Source organism: Asterias amurensis, chromosome 1 (genome assembly GCF_032118995.1).
Source record: "Asterias amurensis chromosome 1, ASM3211899v1".
NCBI classification, from domain to species: domain Eukaryota; kingdom Metazoa; phylum Echinodermata; class Asteroidea; order Forcipulatida; family Asteriidae; genus Asterias; species Asterias amurensis.
This window is the reverse complement of record NC_092648.1, coordinates 15613542-15633496: the sequence shown is the minus strand read 5'-3', so window position 1 is coordinate 15633496 and position 19955 is coordinate 15613542. Positions and strand designations below refer to the sequence as shown.

At 35.0% G+C, this 19955-nt stretch overlaps 1 protein-coding gene across 2 annotated transcripts; it reads right to left on the bottom strand.

The window, feature by feature from the left end:
• Positions 1 to 26: 26 nt before the first annotated feature.
• LOC139947254 (legumain-like) lies at positions 27 to 19055 on the bottom strand. Of its 2 annotated transcripts, none has more exons than XM_071945143.1 (13): positions 18901 to 19055; positions 17086 to 17260; positions 15196 to 15293; positions 13308 to 13389; positions 12719 to 12804; positions 11757 to 11832; positions 11264 to 11326; positions 6813 to 6995; positions 5919 to 6095; positions 5433 to 5549; positions 4527 to 4691; positions 3229 to 3299; positions 27 to 2468 (listed from the first exon to the last, which is right to left on the bottom strand). In XM_071945143.1, the coding sequence occupies exons 2-13, from the start codon at positions 17215 to 17217 to the stop codon at positions 2435 to 2437; spliced, it is 1284 nt and encodes a 427-aa protein (XP_071801244.1). In that variant the 5' UTR covers positions 17218 to 17260; positions 18901 to 19055; the 3' UTR covers positions 27 to 2434. The 2 variants fall into 2 exon arrangements, with proteins under 2 accessions (XP_071801244.1, XP_071801252.1); XM_071945151.1 differs by having other exon boundaries at positions 18886 to 19026.
• Positions 19056 to 19955: the final 900 nt, after the last annotated feature.

The window sequence follows — 19955 nt, the reverse complement described above, 5'->3', positions numbered from 1 at the left end:
AGTGGAAGAAAAGGGCAGACAATAAATTTTTTTTTACAAACTTCAATTTTATTTTAAATTTATTTAAAATATTTGTAAATACATGATAGCGCAATATACCTTTTCACAATTTCAGATATAATTGAGTTGCCAAATGAATTGCCTTGTGTCAATTTGATTTTAATTATAACATTTTGTTGGTTATAGCAGCATTGAAGTAAACGTAAACAAACCAAACTGAAAACAAACATTACGCAAATTAAGCAGGATAGCAGCAAACTATTTATGTTATGTAAATTTCAGTGACTGGTTCCACTCTACTCTTATTAATTGCTCAATTTGATAAAGCAAATTTTCAAACTATTTTTGTTTTACTCTTAAGGCAGAGGACACTATTGGTAATTACTCAAAATAATTATCATCATAAAACCTTTCTTGATTACGAGTAATGGGGAGCGGTTGATGGTATAAAACATTGTGAGAAACAGCTCCCTCCGAAGTGACGTAGTTTTCAGGAAAGAAGTAATTTTCCACGAATTTGATTTCGAGACCTCAAGTTTTGAATTCGCAAACTCAACGACCGATTGAGCTAAAATGTTTACAGGTCTGTTATTTTATGCATATGTTGAGACACACCAACTGTGAAGACTAGTCTTTGACAATTACCAATAGTGTCTACTGTCTTTAATTATCTAAACAAAAAAATACGAATTACAGTCACTTGGTGAACATGCAAAAAAAACTACTGATAACTGAGTACTGAATACAGCCATTATAATTTAACAAATCAAAACTAAATGTAAGAGATAAAGACAAGTATGTCAATTTCCACAGATTACTTTAAATGCTTGACTTCAAAATTAATAAGTTAAATTTGCTTGTATAATACATGGTTTTGAACTGCCTCATAGCTACTGAGCTCGATGGTTTAGTGGGTAAGACATCTGCTCTAGATTGGAAAAGGTCAAGGGTTCGAATCCGAGTTGTATGCCTGTGATTTTCATGGAACTCGGGACATCACTGAGTATACAGTGCTTTCACTCATCAGTGGAAAAACCTTCAAGGTAAAACTAAATAGTTTCAAGAAACATAGAAACATTGTGATTCAGACAGGATAGTTCTCACATGGCTTTTAAACCATACCTTGAGAATTACAAATTTGTATTGTTATCAATATTTGTGTAATTAATTAAAACCCCTTCTCTTCTACCAAACAAACAATAATAGACTATAGAACTTTACCTACAACCAACACGAAATAACTAAACAGCTTCAGTAGTTATTTCATTTTATTTCAGATAAAAAAACTCAACCTTTGCTACCTGATCATTCATGATCAAATCATACTTTTATGCACCCTATAAGAATTTCAATAAAAATATACAAAAAGGATGGTATTAAGTTGATTGGAAAATTTCAGATTGCAAATAAGTAACAGATCGCTTTACTTGATCAAACAATTGCCAAAACAATTAATAAATTAATTTAAAAAAATAGAAAGTTGTCTTGTTTGATGCTCACTACTTCTTTGGAAAAAATACCATAAACGATCAAGTCCAGTTATAAAAGATGATAAATGCAGCCCTTGTAAAAGTATGAAAACAAATAATCAGGACATTTAAAAAAAAAATTTGAAGCTAAACTTAAATATCATGAATTCAGAACTAGTTTTGTATGTTTCTTGAAAACAGGAATGTATGTAATCTTTTAAATTTAAACAATAACATTGCAGCACACCTTCACCATGGCCCTTAAAGGGAAGGTACAGGTTTGGTAATTGCCAAAGACCATTCTTCTCACTTGGTGTATCCCATCATAACCATAAAATAACAAGCCTGTGAAAATTTGGGCTCAATTGGTCATCGAAGTTGGGAGAAAATGATGAAAGAAAAAACGCCCTTGCTAGACAATTTGTTTGCTTTCAGATAGGAATAAAAGACTTCTAGCTAGAAGTATTTTATTATTTTAGTGAGAAATAACCTGCTTCTCAAAAACTACGTTTTTTCAGAGGGAGTCGTTTCCCACAATGTTTTATACTATCAACAGCTCTCCAATGCCCGTTACCAAGTCAGTTTTTAAGTTAATATTTGTTTTGAGTTATTACCAAATGTGTACCTCCCTTTAATGATGTTAAGTTCAACCACAAGAGGCCAGTTCAATGACCTGTAGAAGGTTTAGTTATAAGCTAAAACATTCGCTATTTCAATATTGTATGTTCAATAGCAAAATATGAATAGCCACAAAATGACAAATAGATGTGAGAGGCAGACTCCTTTGCTTTACAGCACAATTACAAGTAGCTTGAATTAAGAGTTTAATTGAAATGAATTAGGTTGAGTTGTTACAAAAGTACTTAAAGAAAACCAATTATGATCTTTAAAATCCGAAGTGTTTCAGGTGTCAACAGCTTACTCACTTTGTTGCAGCCAGAAGCAGATCATTGATGTCTAGGATTTTACTTGCAGTGCTTATCAAAAGATGACAGTATCCTGATTGGGAAAAATGTAATTTTATTAGTTTGGTGGTAATGATGTATAAAAGTTAAGATTTACATTTTAAACACTAAATAATAATCAAAGCACTTTTAATTTGCATTCTTTCACAAAATGTATAAAAAATGCTTCACAACAAAAGAAGTCATATAGTACACAAAAAGAAAGAACAAACAAACAAACACACACCCTACTAATAGACGCAATAAGTTTGGATGAGACAAATTGTGAGCAAATTTTTGAAATCAGGAGGAAGATTATCTGACAACGACTGACAGTATGTAATCAATAATACATTCCAGTGGGGGAGTCATTCTAAACATAACAAAATCTTAAAGACACTGGCGATTTTGAGTGTTGTCAAAGACCAGTCTTCTCACTTGGTATATCTCAACATGCACAAAATAACAAACTTGTAAAAATTTGAACTCAATTGGTCGTCGAAGTTGCGAGATAATAATGGAAGAAAAAACACCCATGTCACTCGAAGTTGTGTGCTTTCAGATGCTTCATTTCGGGACCTCAAAATCTTATTACGAGGTCTCGAAATCAAGTTAAATTACTTCTATTTCTTGAAAACTACGTTACTTCAGAGGGAGGCGTTTCTCACAATGGTTTATACTATCAACAGCTCCCCATTGCTTGTTAACAACTTAGTTTTTATGCTACATGTTAGAATCATTTTGAGTAATTACCAATAGTGTCCACTGCCTTTAACGATGGGAAGTGAAGTTAAAGATAAGGTATAGAAACTTACATATCTGTAGACACCTCTTGTCGCTCACACAGATTAGCTAGGATGTACATCAGTGAGAGGGCAAAGTCATTCTAATAACGCAAATGAAAAAAAATAGTACTATTAATGTAAAACAGTATTGATTGTATCTTGCTTTTAACTGTTTAAACTTGTAATGCTTGTATCTTGTTTTTAATTGTTTTAACCATATCCATTTTATTTTTACCCACTCCCTACCTGTTCTTTTAAGAACATTTTCCTGACGACTTTTCTTCCTCTCCCTACAAATTGCTCATAAACACCAATTGTTTCTAAAATAGAAACTTTGATTGGCTATAATTTTCCCGCTGTTTTTTTTCCCTGGATTCTTCCCTTTCCCCTTTTTTTCCCCTATAAATGGATGTATTTGTTTGTACTCATTTAATATAAAACAGTATTTATATAGCATCCCTTGATGAGCTTTAAGCATTGAAAAAAAGGATGAAAAAAATACTCTAGAAACCAAGATACAAACTAACAATGATCTACAATACCATACCAGGAGTATGCAGAGACAGTGATTTTAAAATCATATGGTGTTATATCACAATGAAGTCAACCTCTAGTAAAACTGCACAATTATTTTTTTTACATCAATTCAATGTTTACTGTTTCATTTTAGTTACGCTATTAGTCCCGTCATAAGTTTTGTTAATTGCTAGAACGTTACAATGGTTTAACATACATTAAAATGTTTAAACACAGTACCAACTGTATGCAAAATAGTAACAATGAAAAGAATAACTAAATAGAGAAGGTAAAATGATAAGGTTCCAGCCACAACAAATTACCACAGTAAAAACAAATTATTTAATAAAAGGGAAAAAGAATTACACCAAGAAGTTGTTAAAGGGAAGGTACACTTTTGGTAAATGTCAAAGACCAGCCCTCTCAATTGGTGTATCTCAACATATGCATAAAATAACAAAACTGTAAAAATTTGAGCTCAACTGGTCATCGGAGTTGGGAGAAAATGATGAAAGAAAAAACATCCTTGTTGGACGAATTTGTGTGTTTTCAGATAGGAATAAAAGACTTCTAGCTAGAATTTGTTTATTATTTTAGTGAGAAATTACCTCTATTTCAAAATCTATGCTACTTCAGAGGGAGCCGTTTCTCACAATGTTTTGTACTACCAACAGCTCTCCAATGCTCGTTACCAAGTCAGTTTTTAAGTTAATATTTGTTTTGAGTAATAACCAAACGTGTACCTTTTCTTTAACAAAACAAATTATTTATATACAAGAAAAAAAGATATAGATAAAGAGCAACACACTGACCTCCCTAAATGGGAAACATCTGTCTGAGAAGTAACGAACAGACGTCTTGTAGCAGTCCCAGTTTGTCACCTGAACACCTTGTCTGGACATCACCTTATCTACAAGATCTCCATCAAGGAGTATTGAGACAGTAGACTGTAGAACTGACATCATCTTTTGTTGGGCCTATGGAATTTAATAGTTACAATCACAATTACAAAGTGTTTTGCGGTTACCGGCCGATTCATGGAGCTCTCGGAAGTTGTGTCAGTCCAAATTAATTTTACGCCATCTACCAGTGTCTGGTATGGGTTGCTTAAACATCCCTTTCAAAAGTGCCTTGCCTGAAAAGGCCCTTAAAGTTATTAAGCAGGGCTCGAAATTTACACTTAGCAGTCTTGGGTGCTCCACTACTGAAGGCCTTGCTGTCCATCTCTCGGATGACACCCCCATTCATACATATTTATTCAACCTCGTATGAATTGATATTATTTGTTGTATGAATGGAAATAAAACAAACAAACAAACAAACAAACTTAACCAACGGCCCAAGGAAAGTGATTTCAGGGTCGGGTCAGTAAACTCAAGACAGGACAAGTCCATTGTTTTTTTTCTTTGCAAATCAACATCTTTGTCTCAAAAGAATGAAGTTCAATTTCAAATGTGGAGTTTGAATCTCACATTAATATCTTTTAATCCTGCCCGGTATCATCCAACCAACGTAAGAGGTCAATCTTTTCTTAGTGTTTGTTCGAATAAAACAGTTTAGAATCTAATCTAGTCTCTTCTCATTTTAATTCTTGACTTGCAAATAAAGTAAATACTCTGAGCTACAAGCCCTGTGATCTTGTGGTTTTTCCCCCTAAGTTTGTGCCCTGACTAAGTCTGCATTCTTTGACAACTGTGTAGTGTATTTTCTCTTCTTACCTGTCCGAGTTGAACTATTTTCTGGAGAATTTCATTGCGTTGACGTGGATCTTTGGCTGCCATTAACTGGTGATGTAAGATTGCCATGGGAACCTCCGGACTTGGGACTGCTCCTAACTGCAAAAGCAAAATAATTAAATATCAGGATCTACATGCAAAACATTTTTTAAATAAGAAAACAAAATACCTTCGGATAACTTTAATACGTATGGCACCACCACCTTTTCACAGATTTTTACAAAACGGGATGTCTCATAAATGAGGTAAATTAGATACTATATTATTTCATATCAAACGAAAAAGTGGTGGGGGCCATAAGGAAACTTTTCCATACCTTCTCCCCCCAATTGTAATTATAACTGAAACAGTGTAAAACACAAGGGCAATTTAACCAAATTTCTTTGAATAAATGCTAATATTTTGTTTGGGTTTTCTTTTCTCTGATTTCTCTTACATCTGATCAGCTTACTGTTTGTTTCAACTTACTGGTTTATCGGCAAGGTCAACAACTTGAACATTGTTGAACTTTGACCCCGATCCTTGGTACTCTCCGAGGGTATCTCTATCAATAGACAGGTCTCCGTATTTTTCAACATGACTCGTGTTGGTTTCTCTTCGAATGGCTTTGAATTGCTTCAGAAGGGTTTCCGTGTTGAAGTTTGCCTGTAAGAGGACAATATTCCAATCTCAATTTCCAGGATAACTTGATGTCTGATAACTAGGTCATGTATTGCTTTTATTTAAAGGGATGGTACACGTTTGGTAGTTATACTCAAAACAAATTTTAACTTAAAAACTGACTTGGTGACAAGCAGTGGGGAGCTGTTGATAGTATAAAACATGGTGGGAAACAACTCCCTCTGAAGTAACATAGTTTTTGAGAAAAAGGTAATTTCTCACTAAAGTAATAAAAAACTTCTAGCTAGAAGTCTTTTATTCCTCTCTGAGCGCACACAAATTTGTCAAAAAAGGGTGTTTTTTCTTTCATAATTTTCTCGCAACTTCGATGACTGATTGATGGGATACACTAAGTGAGAAGACTGGTCTTTGTCAATTCCCAAACGTGTACCTTCCCTTTTAAGGGTGACTTCAAAAAAATAACTGACCATAAACACTTACTTGGTAAGAAGCACTGCAGCTGTTGATAGTGTATCACATTTTTACACAATAGTGTAAACTATTCCCTTCCAAGGAAAGTGGTTTTAGATTAAGGAATTCAAACAAATTTGCTCAGAAACAGTTAACAACAAAGCTATTGCATAGAAACAACAGGTTATTTTTCAGAGTCATTACCAAATGATGACCCTTTCTTTAAGACATACAAAGCTCCCCCCTCCCCCTTAAAAAGAAATATAAAAAATTCAGGACAATTAAGAATACCTTATCTGAGTCCTCCATCCATCTCACACTGTACACATCCCCAAGATAAGTACCCAGCTTTTCATCAAAGTAGCAAGCATACGAGGATTCATCTGGTGCTGATGCCGTTGTCACATAGAGATCCTTGATTTTGAAGTTGTTAAACATGGAACCAGACTCACAAGCCTCTAAATAAAACACAAACTACGGGAAAAATAGGAAAGGAAGCTTAGGACTGTCTTCGTACAGTTGGTATACAATTTTAGATGGAAGAAAAAAAAAACAGGTGATGTAAGAACTTAGGACTACAAAAAATTGGGTTTTTCTTTGAAAAGAAACTTTTCTTATGCTAGAATCACTACTGCAGGCTCCAGAATTGTAAAAATTTCAAAGCAGGTTTCTTGTTGAAAAGTCTGCTAAATTTGTCCAAACAAAATTTAAATATATTTCACAATCTAAAATTAAGAATACTACATCTGGGCCTTGATTTCACAAGGCACTAAGATTGATCACGAGATGAGTTATCAGTTATGCCATAGTGACCGTGTATTTTGGCGACACATTTTGCTAAGAAATTAAGATTGATACATCTGAAAGTCTGATAAAGGTATGTAAATTAAATTTACATGTGTTGTGTAGGCTTACGGGGTGGTTGGCAATATGTTTTCAAGAGAACAGGGAAAAACAAGTTTGAAGAAATTAAAGAAGATAATGCAAAAAACATGAAAAGTAACAGCAACCAATTTCCTCAATAAATAAAACAAAAACACCCCACACCCGCAAAAAACAACCCACCGAACCAAACATACAAATAAAAGTTTTAAAAACAATTGAGAGTCAGTTCAGGTAAATAATTGACATAGTTGCTCACGGTCAAAAAATGATTTTTTTTTTTATACTTTGTGGGTGGAAGGGCCTTGGGGTGCAAGTAAACAAAATTGCATTTTTAATTCCGTATATAGCCCGTTGCCATGGTTACAGCTCATTTTGTTTTTTGGCCATTTTAGGCCGATTTTGAGGTCTGAAAAACTGGTTTTTAGCTCATATTTACAACTCCACCCCACCAAAATGCAAAATTATTTCAAAAAACCTTTTATATCACTACAAAGTATCATCCTTGGCCTTCCTTGAGAAAAACAATTATTGCTTTAATTATCACCCTTGTGCTATTTTTGCATCATGCATTACAGTATGTTTTTAGAACTTGCAAAATCGACATTTTTACCCTATTTTTGGACCCCAAAATGTCAACTTGCCAGGGGTCTCAGAAAATTTTACTTTCGGCTGTGATTAGGGCAAACATTGGTCTTTCCATATCTGGTGTCAAAAACTTGGGCAATTGTATCCTGTTGTGACAGTACTGCCTCAAAACTAGACTTTTTTCCCCAAAGCGTGAAAAATGCCTTTTTAAGGGTCTTTTCACATAATATCGACATACGTGTCCACGGTAAAAAAAAAGGAATATTTTTCTTATACTTTGTGGATGGTAGGGACTTGGGGTCCAAATAAACAGCAGTTACATTTTAAATCATAATATAACACGTTGCCATGGTAACCGTTTGTGTTTAGGCCACTTTAGACCAATTTTGGGGTCTGAAAAAACTGTTTTTTAGTTATTATTTACAACTCCACCCCACCAAAATAAAAAATATTTCATAAAACCTTTTCCATCACTACAAAGTATCATCCTTGGCTTTACTTGGGACAAGAAAATATTGCTATAAAATTCACTCTTTAGCTATTTTTAGAACATGCATTAGAATATGTTTTTAGAACTTGCAAAATCAACATTTTTACCATATTTTTGGCCCTCAAAATTTCATTTTTTTCAGGGGTCTCAGAATATTTTCCTTTCGGTTTTGATCAGGTCCAAAATTTGTCTTTTTTTTCTGGTAAAAAAACTTGGGCAAGTGTATCCTGATGTTAACAGTACTGTCTCAAAAATAGACTTTTTTCCCCAAACAGAAAAATGCATTTTGAATTGTTTTTTTTCTTCATACTGAATTTCGAACATTAAAAAGTAATAATTCTATCAATCTTGCAGCTTTTCCTAAGCACTCTATAGGCTTAGTGGATTACCCAACATTGATCAGGAACGATTGATGAATTTTAGAATTTGCCAGGCCCAGCCCCAATCATATTTCTTGACATTGCATAAAACAATGTTTTGTGAATAGCGCCTCTTTTTTTAAAAATTGTCCCTTTCGGTTGTTATTGGTGTTTTCATGTCTTCTGGGTAGAAACACTGTGTTTATTGTATCCTGTTGCGACTGATCATGCCTTAAGTATAGTAATTTTTCCAAAAACAATGCATGCTTGTTAAAAATCTGGCACTGTTTCTATGCCCTTTGAGTAATGAATACAAAGTTTGTGTTTAAACATAATGGTATCCAACCAAACCATAACCAATGCTTTGCCACTGAGAGTTCTTGATTTGGCTACTACCTGTTGTACAGGTATGATTCCCATTGCAAGTAGAGTGCGAAGAGCATTCTTTACAAGTTGTCTTTAATACAGGGCCTACTCAACTTGGTCCCTGCCTGCTACCAAATGTAAAACTTTTCATAGAGATCATCAACAATGTAGTTTCTGTGCTTGAGGCAGATGGTTTGGAGCATCCAATCATGTCAAAAACAATGATACTAACGATTTGCATGACGAGCGTAAGAGATCATTTAAAAGGAACACGTTGCCAGGGATCGGTCAAGTTGGTCTTTGAAATGCGTTTGTAACCGCTTGTTATAAAATGCATGGTTAGAAAGATGTTTTTGAGTGATACTTGTCTGGATCATTATATTCTACTTTTAAAATATCTTTCTAATCATATGCATTTTGTAATAAACGTTTACAAACGCTTTTCAAAGACCAACTCTACCGATCCAAGGCAACGTGTGTTCCTTTAATGAAACAACACGGATAGAAGTTGTAAATACTTGCACCTGCTCAACATAAATAAGTAAGATGCATTTGCAGTGACGAAAGTTTATTCGGGCTAGTTTGATTATTTTTTCCATTCACTATCTTACTAGTTCATAATTAGCATATATGTCTCTGACAACGATCAACAAAAAACATTGTCAAACATTACCTGCTGAACTCTTTTATTGTTTGCAACAGTACAATTGAAAGGAACCCCACCATGGTTGGGGCCGGGGTGGGGCCGGGGCAAATTCTAAGATTTAGGTCATTAACAAGTCCTGATCAATGTTTGGTAATGCACTAAGCCTACAGAGTGCTTATGAAAAGCTGCCAGATTGATGGAATTATTACTAACTTCTTAATGTTGTAAATTCAAAATGAAGCAAATATTTCAAAATGCATTTCTCTATGTTTTCGGGGAAAAGGGTTTATTTTTGAGACAATTCTGTTACATCAGGATACAATTGCGCGGGTTTTTCTTAAAAGAAATAAAAAGACAAGTTTTGGCCCTGATCAAAACCGAAAGGAAAATATTCTGAGACCCCTGCAAAAATGAAATTTTGAGGGCAAAAAATATGGTAAAAATGTTGATTTTGCAAGTTCTAAAAACATACTATAATGCACAATCTTAAAACACCACAAGGGTGAAACCTATAGCGATACTTTTTTGTCTCAAGTAAAGCAAAGGATGATAATTTGTAGTGATGGAAAAGGTTTTATGAAATATGCTTGTTTTTTGGTGGGGTGGAGTTGTAAATATTAACTAAAAAACAGTTTCAGACCCCCAAATCGGCCTAAAGTGGCCTAAAAACAAACAAACTGTTACCATGGCAACGTGTTATATTATGATTTGAGATGTAAATGCTGTTTATTTGGACCCCAAGTCCCTACCATCCACAAAGTATGAGAAAAATGTTCCTTTTTTTTTACCGTGGACACGTTTATCGATATTATGTGAAAAGACCCTTAAAAAGGCATTTTTTACGTTTTGGGGAAAAAAGTCCAGTTTTGAGGCAGTACTGTCACAACAGGATACAATTGCCCAAGTTTTTGACACCAGATATGGAAAGACCAATGTTTGCCCTAATCACAGCCGAAAGGATAATTTTCTGAGACCCCTGGCAAGTTGACATTTTGGGGTCCAAAAATAGGGTAAAAATTTCGATTTTGCAACTTCTAAAAACATACTGTAATGCATGGTGCAAAAATAGCACAAGGGTGATATTTAAAGCAATAATTTTTTTTCTCAAGGAAGGCCAAGGATGATAGTTTGTAGAGATACAAAAGGGTTTTTGAAATAATTTTGCATTTTGGCGGGGTGGAGTTGTAAATATGAGCTAAAAACCAGTTTTTCAGACCCCAAAATCGGCCTAAAATGGCCAAAAAACAAAATGAGCCGTAACCATGGCAACGGGCTATATATGGAATTGAAATGCAATTTTGTTTACTTGCACTCCAAGGCCCTTCCACCCACAAAGTATTAAAAAAAACATTTTTTGACCGTGAGCAACTATGTCAATTATTTACCTGAACTGACTCTTAACAAGTTATACCTTCTTGAATTTATCCTGCTTTGACATGTTCTCCAGTGCCTGTTTAAGGTCTGTCTCCATGAGCTATATAAACAAAGAGTAAGACACCGTTCATTGGTTACAAAACAACATGGTCAATAATTTGTATTACAATTGGCAATACTACCAAAGTCTTCTCATAGGATTCGAACTGCCTCTAGCTACCGGGCAAACTCAGTAGGTTGGTAAGACACTGCTCTAGAATTGCAATGGCCGTGGGTTCGAATCCCACCCGAGTAACATGTCTGTGATATTTTTTCACAGGACTCGGGAAAGTACTGAGTATACAGTGCTAACACACATCGGTGTATGGGAAAAAAAAAAAAAAAAATTAATATTCAGTCTTCTCGTTGGTGTCCAGAACAGCAAAGAATACAAAATAACAATGTACATATACATAAAACAAATTAGCCATAAGCTTGTTTATTAGTAAAAGTCTTTAGCTCAGTCTTGACAGGGTAAGAGTTATAGTTACCTCTGCTGATGGGAAACCAATGAGGTCTGTGGCTCCATGATCAGAGAAGTAGACAAAAACATTGTCATTGGGTCCACTGCAGTTGAAGAAAAAAAGAATTATTTAAGTTAATTTTTCTTTCTAAAAGAAATGTGACTGATTGTAGGAAGCTCCCAATAGAACGCTTAATTTTTTATGCAATCAAGCAAAATGCGGCATTCGCGACCACTTACATTTAAAAAAATTACATTTGCAAAGAGCATAATCTATGCTTTAATACTGTTAAAACAGACGTTGACACAATCATTGGTTCAAAACATGTAAAGGTTAAAACACCAAGAATAACAAGAGAATTAAAACTAGGAACAAATAATGTAAAAATAGTATGGGTAAAAGTAGTTTGAAAGAGAGTTGTTTATTGAAAATACATGGGCATATTATATTTCAATGCTAACTTTAACCCCTTTTTGATGCTATCTTTCAAGAAAGAAGCTGCCAATATAAAACAAAATAATTGTTTTTTATATATCACTCCTGTTCTGGCTTGTTTTTCATACTGATATTTCTGACAAATGACTTACAGTGGAGACTATTCGTAATTACCCAAAATAATTATTAGCATAAAACCTTATTTGGTAACAAGTAATGGGGAGCTGTTCATAGTATAACACATTGTGAGAAATGGCTCCATCTGAAGTAACGTAGTTTTTGAGAAAGAAGTAATTTTCCACGATTTTGATTTCGAGCCCCTTAGAATTAGATTTTAAGGTCTGGAAATCAAGCATCTGAAAGCACACAACCTCGTGTCACAGTGGTGTTTTTTCTTTCATTATTATCTTGCAACTTCGACGACCAATTGAGCTCAGATTTTCACAGATTTGTTAGTTAATGCATATGTTGAGATACACCAAATGAGAAGATTGGTCTTTGAAAATTACCAATAGTGTCCAGTGTCTTTAATTGGAATACATTTGTTCTCTTACCTCTCTATGACCTTGCCACTGCCTATGCCTGCCATCCCACTCTTATCTCCCTGTAGGACCTTCAGAAAGTTCTCTGGTGTCACGTCCTAAGAAAATAAAACACTTTTCTTTTAAATGAACTTTTCCACAAACATTGCTGCATTTAGAGGGGATAGTCGAGTCATGAACAAATAAGTTATTTTAAAATGTGGAGCCTTTGTTAGAATTCACCTGGGGTCAATTTCACAAAGAGTTGAGAGTACTCTTATCTCGACTCAGGACGAGATACTCATCCAAACTTAGGACTAGCCTTAAGTTTATAATACCTTATTGGACTAGTCCTAAGTTAGGACTCTTTTTGAAAGCGATCCCTGGTCCGTTTGCGATGTGAAACCAATATTGCAACAAAGAGAAGTTGACACAATGATAGTAAAGCCCTTATTTTGAGCTCAGCAACCCCAAATTCCTGAAATATTCTTCCACCCTTTTATTTAATTCTCATCTTTGTTGTTAATCTCAATAAAAATAAAAGTATTGTTATCTATAAAAGAAACCAACCACATCTGAACACTTTTAATTTCTTATTCCTTCTGCTATTTGCATAAATTACCTCCCCAGTGTAATCCTTGGGCACACCAGCGTATACATCAGACCCATTAGGATGGTTGATAATAATACCGGGCATTTTATTTCTGGAGACAAAGCAGATAAATAAAAAACAATTTGTTTTAAGGTGTAAAATTGTTTCAGCCTTAAAACAATTTCCAAATCATAGATTACAGGAAGTGTTAGAGACATTGCCTTTAGAGACATTAGGGGAAACAAAATTTGTTGGTGTGGATGTACTTGCACATCTTTTAAACATTTTGAAGGCCTAGCCAAAGGATAAACTTTTAGAAAGTCATAATAATAACAACAAGTCTCAATAAGTAAAGTTGGATCCTCTGATATCCTTTCTGGACTGCTTAATAACTGTCTAGAGTACTAATCTAGACCAACCTCTTAATAATAATTTGGGGGGCTAATCATCCTTACTCGCAGCTAAGAGCTGAATTGCGAAGGACGCGGCTACAACGTGTTCGAGAAGCAGGCATGCAAGGGCGCATTCAGCTGCCAGCCACATCAACCCATTATGACCACGGAGCACAGCCAAGATTGAAAGTGTTTGATTTTTTCCTGAGGGAGGAAAACCGGATAGTCTGGGAAACCCTCGTGGCACAGCAGATAACCAATGCACAACTCAACTCACATATGGCCCTGACCGGGAATCAAACCGGGGTCACCTTGGTAAGAGGCGAGCGCTTTATGCACAAGCCAACCGTGATTAAAGGAACTCAAGATTCCAAACAGTTTCATTGCCTTTCAAAATCCCTCATTTAGCAAACTAAAACAGTGTTTAAGGGTCAGTTCAGGTAAATACTTGACTAATGTGCTCATTGTCTAAAAATGATTTTTTTTAATACTTTGTGGGTGGAAGGGCCTTGTGGTGCAAGTAAACAAAATTGCATAACCACTTCAAAATAAAGCCCTTTGCCCATTTTGCTTTTTGGCCATTTTGAGGCAAATTTTAGGGTCTGAAAAACTGGTTTTTAGCTCATATTTACAGTTCCACCAAAATGCAAAATTTCAAAAAAACTTTTATATCACTACAAAGTATCATCATCAGCCTTCCCTTGAAAAAAATAATTATTGCTTTAAATTTCATCCTTGTGTTATTTTAGGTCCCGCATTAAAGTATGCTCTCTGAACTTGCAAAATCAAAATTGTTTACCCTATTTTTGGACCCCAAAATATCAACTTGCCAGGGGTCTCCGAGAAAATGTTCCTTTCGGTTGTGATTAGAGCCAACATTGGTCATTTCATTTCAATGTTGGCCCTAATCACAACTGAAAGGATATTTTTCTGAAACACCTGGCACTGATATTTTGGGTCCAAAAATAAGGTAAAAATGTCGATTTTGCAAGTTCTAAAAACATACTCTAATGCTGATGCTAAAATAGCACAGTGTGAAATTTAAAGCAAGGAAGGCCAAGGGTGATAGGATGTAGTGATATAAAAGGTTTTTCAAAAAAAAAATAGCATTTTGGTGGTGTGGAACTGTAAATATGAGTTAAAAACCAGTTTTTCAGACCCCCAAATTGGCCTCACATGGCCAAAAAACGAAATGGACTGTAACCATGGCAACAGGCTATGATTTGAATTGAACATGTTTACTTGCACCCCAAGGCCCTTCCACCCAAAAAGTGTATACAAAATTAATCAAATATTTACCTGAACTCTTAAAATGTCTACAAAGTGTACAGCAATTTGAACTGAAAAAAACGTCCACTGTAAAGTCTAAAACAAAACTTTACATCACACCTACAAAAAAACGTCATAACTAATTTTTCAACATTTCTTCAATCTGTTGTGGTGCTGCTTTTGTGAATGACTCATTATTATTATTATGAAAAGGCAAGAATGTGAGTGCAGATGACCCTGATGTAAAGAATACATACTCTTTATTGTGAGCAATGTCATCGTACATCATCACCACTATGTGGCTATCAGGAATGCCATGATTGTGCAGAACCTGGTAGGAGTGACAAACATCAGCCTGGAAAAGAACGTAAAATATTCTTCAAAATGTTAGCAAAAAGTCTGCAATAACGATAGCAGAAAATCAGCACTTTCCTTTAGAGTATATCACAACCATTCTTTCACTTATTTACAGAGTTTAGCAAAATCAGAATTTCTCATAAAATAAACCCAGCTCAAATTGAAAATAATTCATGCCCCCTTCGTAAATGAAACTCAGTACATTTTCCTAAGCAAATATAAGCACAAATTTCAGAACCAATCACAAACTTAAGGCTTCCAACAAATGGTTAATAAAGATAAGCCTTTAAAACAAGTTTGTTCTGAGCAAAATACCTAAAAAGTTTTCTTTTTATTCCGCCTATATTATTTTATTTTATTTTAGCCTTGTAGAAAGACCAGCTGCTTGAGTCGAAACATCAGGCCATTAATTTTGTTTTAATTCAAACTAACTAACAAATAAACAAAGATACTGGTTTCCACTTAGTATAGAGCAATTGACCCGTAACACAAGCAAAGATTTTGCAACCATGAACTCAATTGTCAGGGCTAGTTTCAATTGTGAAGTCCACAGTTGACCTTCAGGTCAACCCTCGCATCCCATGACTGTGAGGCTTCAATAGAGTCTGGTACCGACTGGGACTGTGAGTGGGACTGTGCCTGTGACAATGATCTTTAACAACCATGCAGGGTCAGGGTTTAGAACACAAAGGTGTTTTGCAAAAATAGGAGCCAAACAGACCTTGGTTTTGCAACGTCACAGAGCCTGAGTTTTTTGCAACCGCGGCTGGGAAAACTACAGAAAGCCATAAGTGCAAACTAAAAACAGATTGCTACAGTTACATGGGTACATAAAATTAAATTTGTTGGAAGAAAGCAACCAATTATGGGAGGTGTTTTATTTAATTGACAGTTGCAAATTTTTTTGAATTTGTTCAGTAAGATTTGTTTATAAATCAACAATGTAAAGGTCTATCAAAAACTTTTGTGTGTGACCAGGAACAAGTTAACTAAAAAAGCAATCATGATGAAACCATCACTCTATGATGAAACACACTACACTTTTTCATTAAAAAAAAATATCATAATTTAATATCTCACAGCAGTCTATCAACTTCCTTGTTGCCAAATAGTTTAGGAAAGATTACTACACAGTCCTAAAAAATGTCAGGGTACATTTTTTTTACGCCAAAAATGATTAAATGGTCTGACATTTCGACCCTAGCAGAGTATTTCTCAAAGGCTTCAGGAGAGACTGTGCTAGGGTCGAAATGTCAGGCCATGACCTATTTTTATTTCAAGCAGTTTGCAACAGCTACATGTATTTTCTCAAGTTTAATTTTCGTCAAGCAACTGTATGAAAGTACGAAAATGTAATTAATAATTAACAAAAACTATAAAATAAGGAAAAAAAAGCAACTTTCCTGGGTGAATACATTTAGCATAAAATGTCTAGGACTCTGAGTTTAGGTAAATTATTAAGAAATATTAAGTAGTTTAGTCAATTGTTTCAGAAACTAATTACCCAACATCCTTCCTAATTTAATACACAATTAATACAAACCAAATGTACAGCAAGTAAATCATCTTATCATCTTAGAAAAAATATGAATGAGAAAATTAAATTAGCTGTTGCAAACAACTTACCAACCAAATGGACCGAGAGTATTAATGCAAAAAGTAGTTAATGGCCTGACGTTTCGACCCTAGCAGAGTCTTTCTCGAAGGCTCTGCTAGGGTCGAAACGTCAGGCCATTAACTACTTTTTGCAAAAAATATGAATACTACAAAAGAGTTCCTTTTTGGTTTACCTGATGTCTGTAGTTGTACCAGCCCGAGGATCCAGCCACCAGAAGAGCCCAGTGAACAGGTTCATTCTCATTCACAGGGACAGCACTGGCACTGTACACCAAGGATATCAGCCCAAGCAGCAAGACTTTCATCCTTTGGTTTAGTTTAGCGTATCTACTTGGAATGTGAAACGATCTGGGAAAGGAAAAAAAAACCTTGTCACACGAAGTTGTGTGGTTTCAGATGCTTGATTTCGAAACCTCAACTTATAAATCTGAGGTCTCGAAATCAAATTTGCGGAAAATTACTTCTCTCTCAAAAACTACGTAACTTCAGAGGGAGCAGTTTCTCACAATGTTTTATACTAATTACTATCAACCTCTCCCCCTTTTACTCCTTACCAAGTAAGGTTTTATTATAATAATTATTTTGAGTAATTACCAGTACTACTAGTGTCCACTGCCTTTTAAATTAAAATGACACAAACAGGTCATCCTTTAAAATGACATAACTCCATTTTATTTGAAGCTATAAAGGTGATTTACACACCAGTGAACTTCTCTTAAAACAAGCTTTCCATTGATACCCACCAAAATGTCATAAAATGACGGAACTCGACTACAACACACCAGCCACTGATCATGGAGGTAGTACTGTGTAGTACAGTCATTTGACCAGTTCGGGATCATTGACCGGTTCGGGATCACTTCAACTTTGCAATAACCAAATAGTTATATAACTTCTCATTATTACCACTTTCTGTTGATAAATGTGAAGATTAATACCCATTAAACCAACAAACCCAAAATAAGGTGCCAAACATCACCAGCAAATAAGTTTTGGCTGTTTTCCTGAAGGTTGTCTGCGAAATGTATCATTTTTTTGTTTAAAAATTTTGGTTGAAAAACACTGTTAAAACTTCTTACCCTTAAAATTCGAGTGCCGGGGCAAAAAATATTTATGTAAAATGATAAGAATGTGTTAAAACAAATTCCTGTAAATACTGTGCAGTCATCTTGTTGTTTTGAGGAGACGAAGTTACCAAAATCTTCTTTGGGGGGGCAACTTACCCTTGACCAGTTCGGGATCACTCAACATCTCATTGCGTCAAATGGTGACGCACTAACTTACTAAGTAAGGTAAAATCATACTACTGCAGTAGAAAGTTTATTTAGTTGATTTTGAGAAACATTACTTCAACAAATTCTTGTAGATTTTTTGTTTTGTGAGAAAATTAAACCTGGAGGGGTCAATAATGCTTTTTAGGTTCGCTTCACTTTTTCATTTGCCTTTGCTGTTGTTTTGTGGTTTTGTCGTTGGGTGTTTGCGCTGCTATTGAAGACACTTGCATGACATTCACTAAAGAAAGGAAGTCCAAGTCCATGCCAACACACCTCTGAAGTTTCGTGTCCTTGAGAGACAGTTTTATGAATGGGAGTATGGGTTTGCAATAAAGGGCACTCTACTGATTCAGAATAGATTCAACTGATCCTGAACTGGTCAAACCGGTGACGATACTTTTCTTAAAGCCTCTTCAAAAGAACTAATCTTTTTTTGTCAGTGAATACTTGGTGAGTTTTATGTCATGTTTAGGTAAACTGATAAACTTTTTTGTTTAAGATATCAAAGAGATTGCAACAAAAAACAATGTGAATTAAAAAAGTGATCCAGAACTGGTCAAACGACTGTAGTGAGTTGCATATTGGAAATTAGTAAATGAAACTGAAAGTGAAAGCGCAGTCTGATCTAAACACATTATTAAGCGAGTTGACAAATATTTAATACAGTCTTTATAGTGAGAATTCCTCCATAGGAATTACCTGGAGAGTACTTACAGCTTTCCCTTTTTTGATACCGTGCTCAGCAAAATTCTTTGTTGTTACTTCCCTTGCAGCGCGATGATAATTTCTGATTTCACTTCCACGACCAGCCGACGACGTAAACAACCGTGTGGTGTGGTCGTTGACACGAGAAGGTCAATGTTGTATTTCTAACTCGGGGTCAAAACATAGACTAGCATGTAGTTCGTGACATTTTTAGTTACACGTGTTGTACACATGCTATTCTCTCATAAACAGAGGACAGACTAGTAAAACAAATTTCACGTGATTTTGACAAGCTCGGGGAAGTCCACAATCAACATGACGTAATTATAGGGCTGAAAGTAAAACAATTTAAAAAAAATTGTGGATTCACATAAAACAAATTTTGATGAAGCTCCCTTACCCCCCCCCCCCCAAAAAAAGCCCAAAAGCCCTAGACCTTAATTAAGGTCAAATTGAGTGTGTGGGTTGTTCACCTTTTGAAGCAAAAGCTTTGTAGTTAGGAAACCCTGACCCTAGCAAGAGGAACCTTTAGACTAAATCAACAAATGTAATTAGTTCCTTCTGTACTTTCTGTAATTTGTGTGTTCAATATTCCTGGTTTCACCCTTTCACCTTTCAAAAGCGCTTGACACTTAAAACATTTAAAAAGCGCCTTGAAACATTCGTAATCTTTTAATTAAAAAGATCTTTGTTTTTCTTGAACACAACAATTGACTTCTTTTAGGCGTTGCTTTTGCTTCATTTTTCCTTCAGGCATGCAACTGCAGATTGTCAATAAAAACAAGGAAAGTGCAAGAGTCACAATGAGACTTTGTAGGCCTCCTGTGTTTTAACATTTTCAATGGCACTGATAAGATACCAAAAATTTACACATCTGGTAATAGTCAAAGCAATCTCAGCCCTCATTAGGGGGAAAAGAATGAAAGAAGACATTCATAGTTCCAATTATTTACTATACTTTGTTTTGAAGGCAAGACTGGAATAATCTCGATTGAGACAAAGAAATTACAAAATCATCATAAGTATAGGTTGTTTTACATTTTTACGTTTTGGAGTGATATGGA

Bases quoted from the DNA above. Each gene is read 5' to 3' on its own strand.
- LOC139947254 (XM_071945143.1), bottom strand. From the start codon at position 17,217: ATGAAAGTCTTGCTGCTTGGGCTGATATCCTTGGTGTACAGTGCCAGT. The intron at 11,833-12,718 runs GTAAGAGAACAA...CTTCAACTGCAG, and splicing joins AGTGGCAAGGTCATAGAGAG to TGGACCCAATGACAATGTTT. The intron at 11,327-11,756 runs GTAACTATAACT...TTGTTTATATAG, and splicing joins TTGGTTTCCCATCAGCAGAG to CTCATGGAGACAGACCTTAA.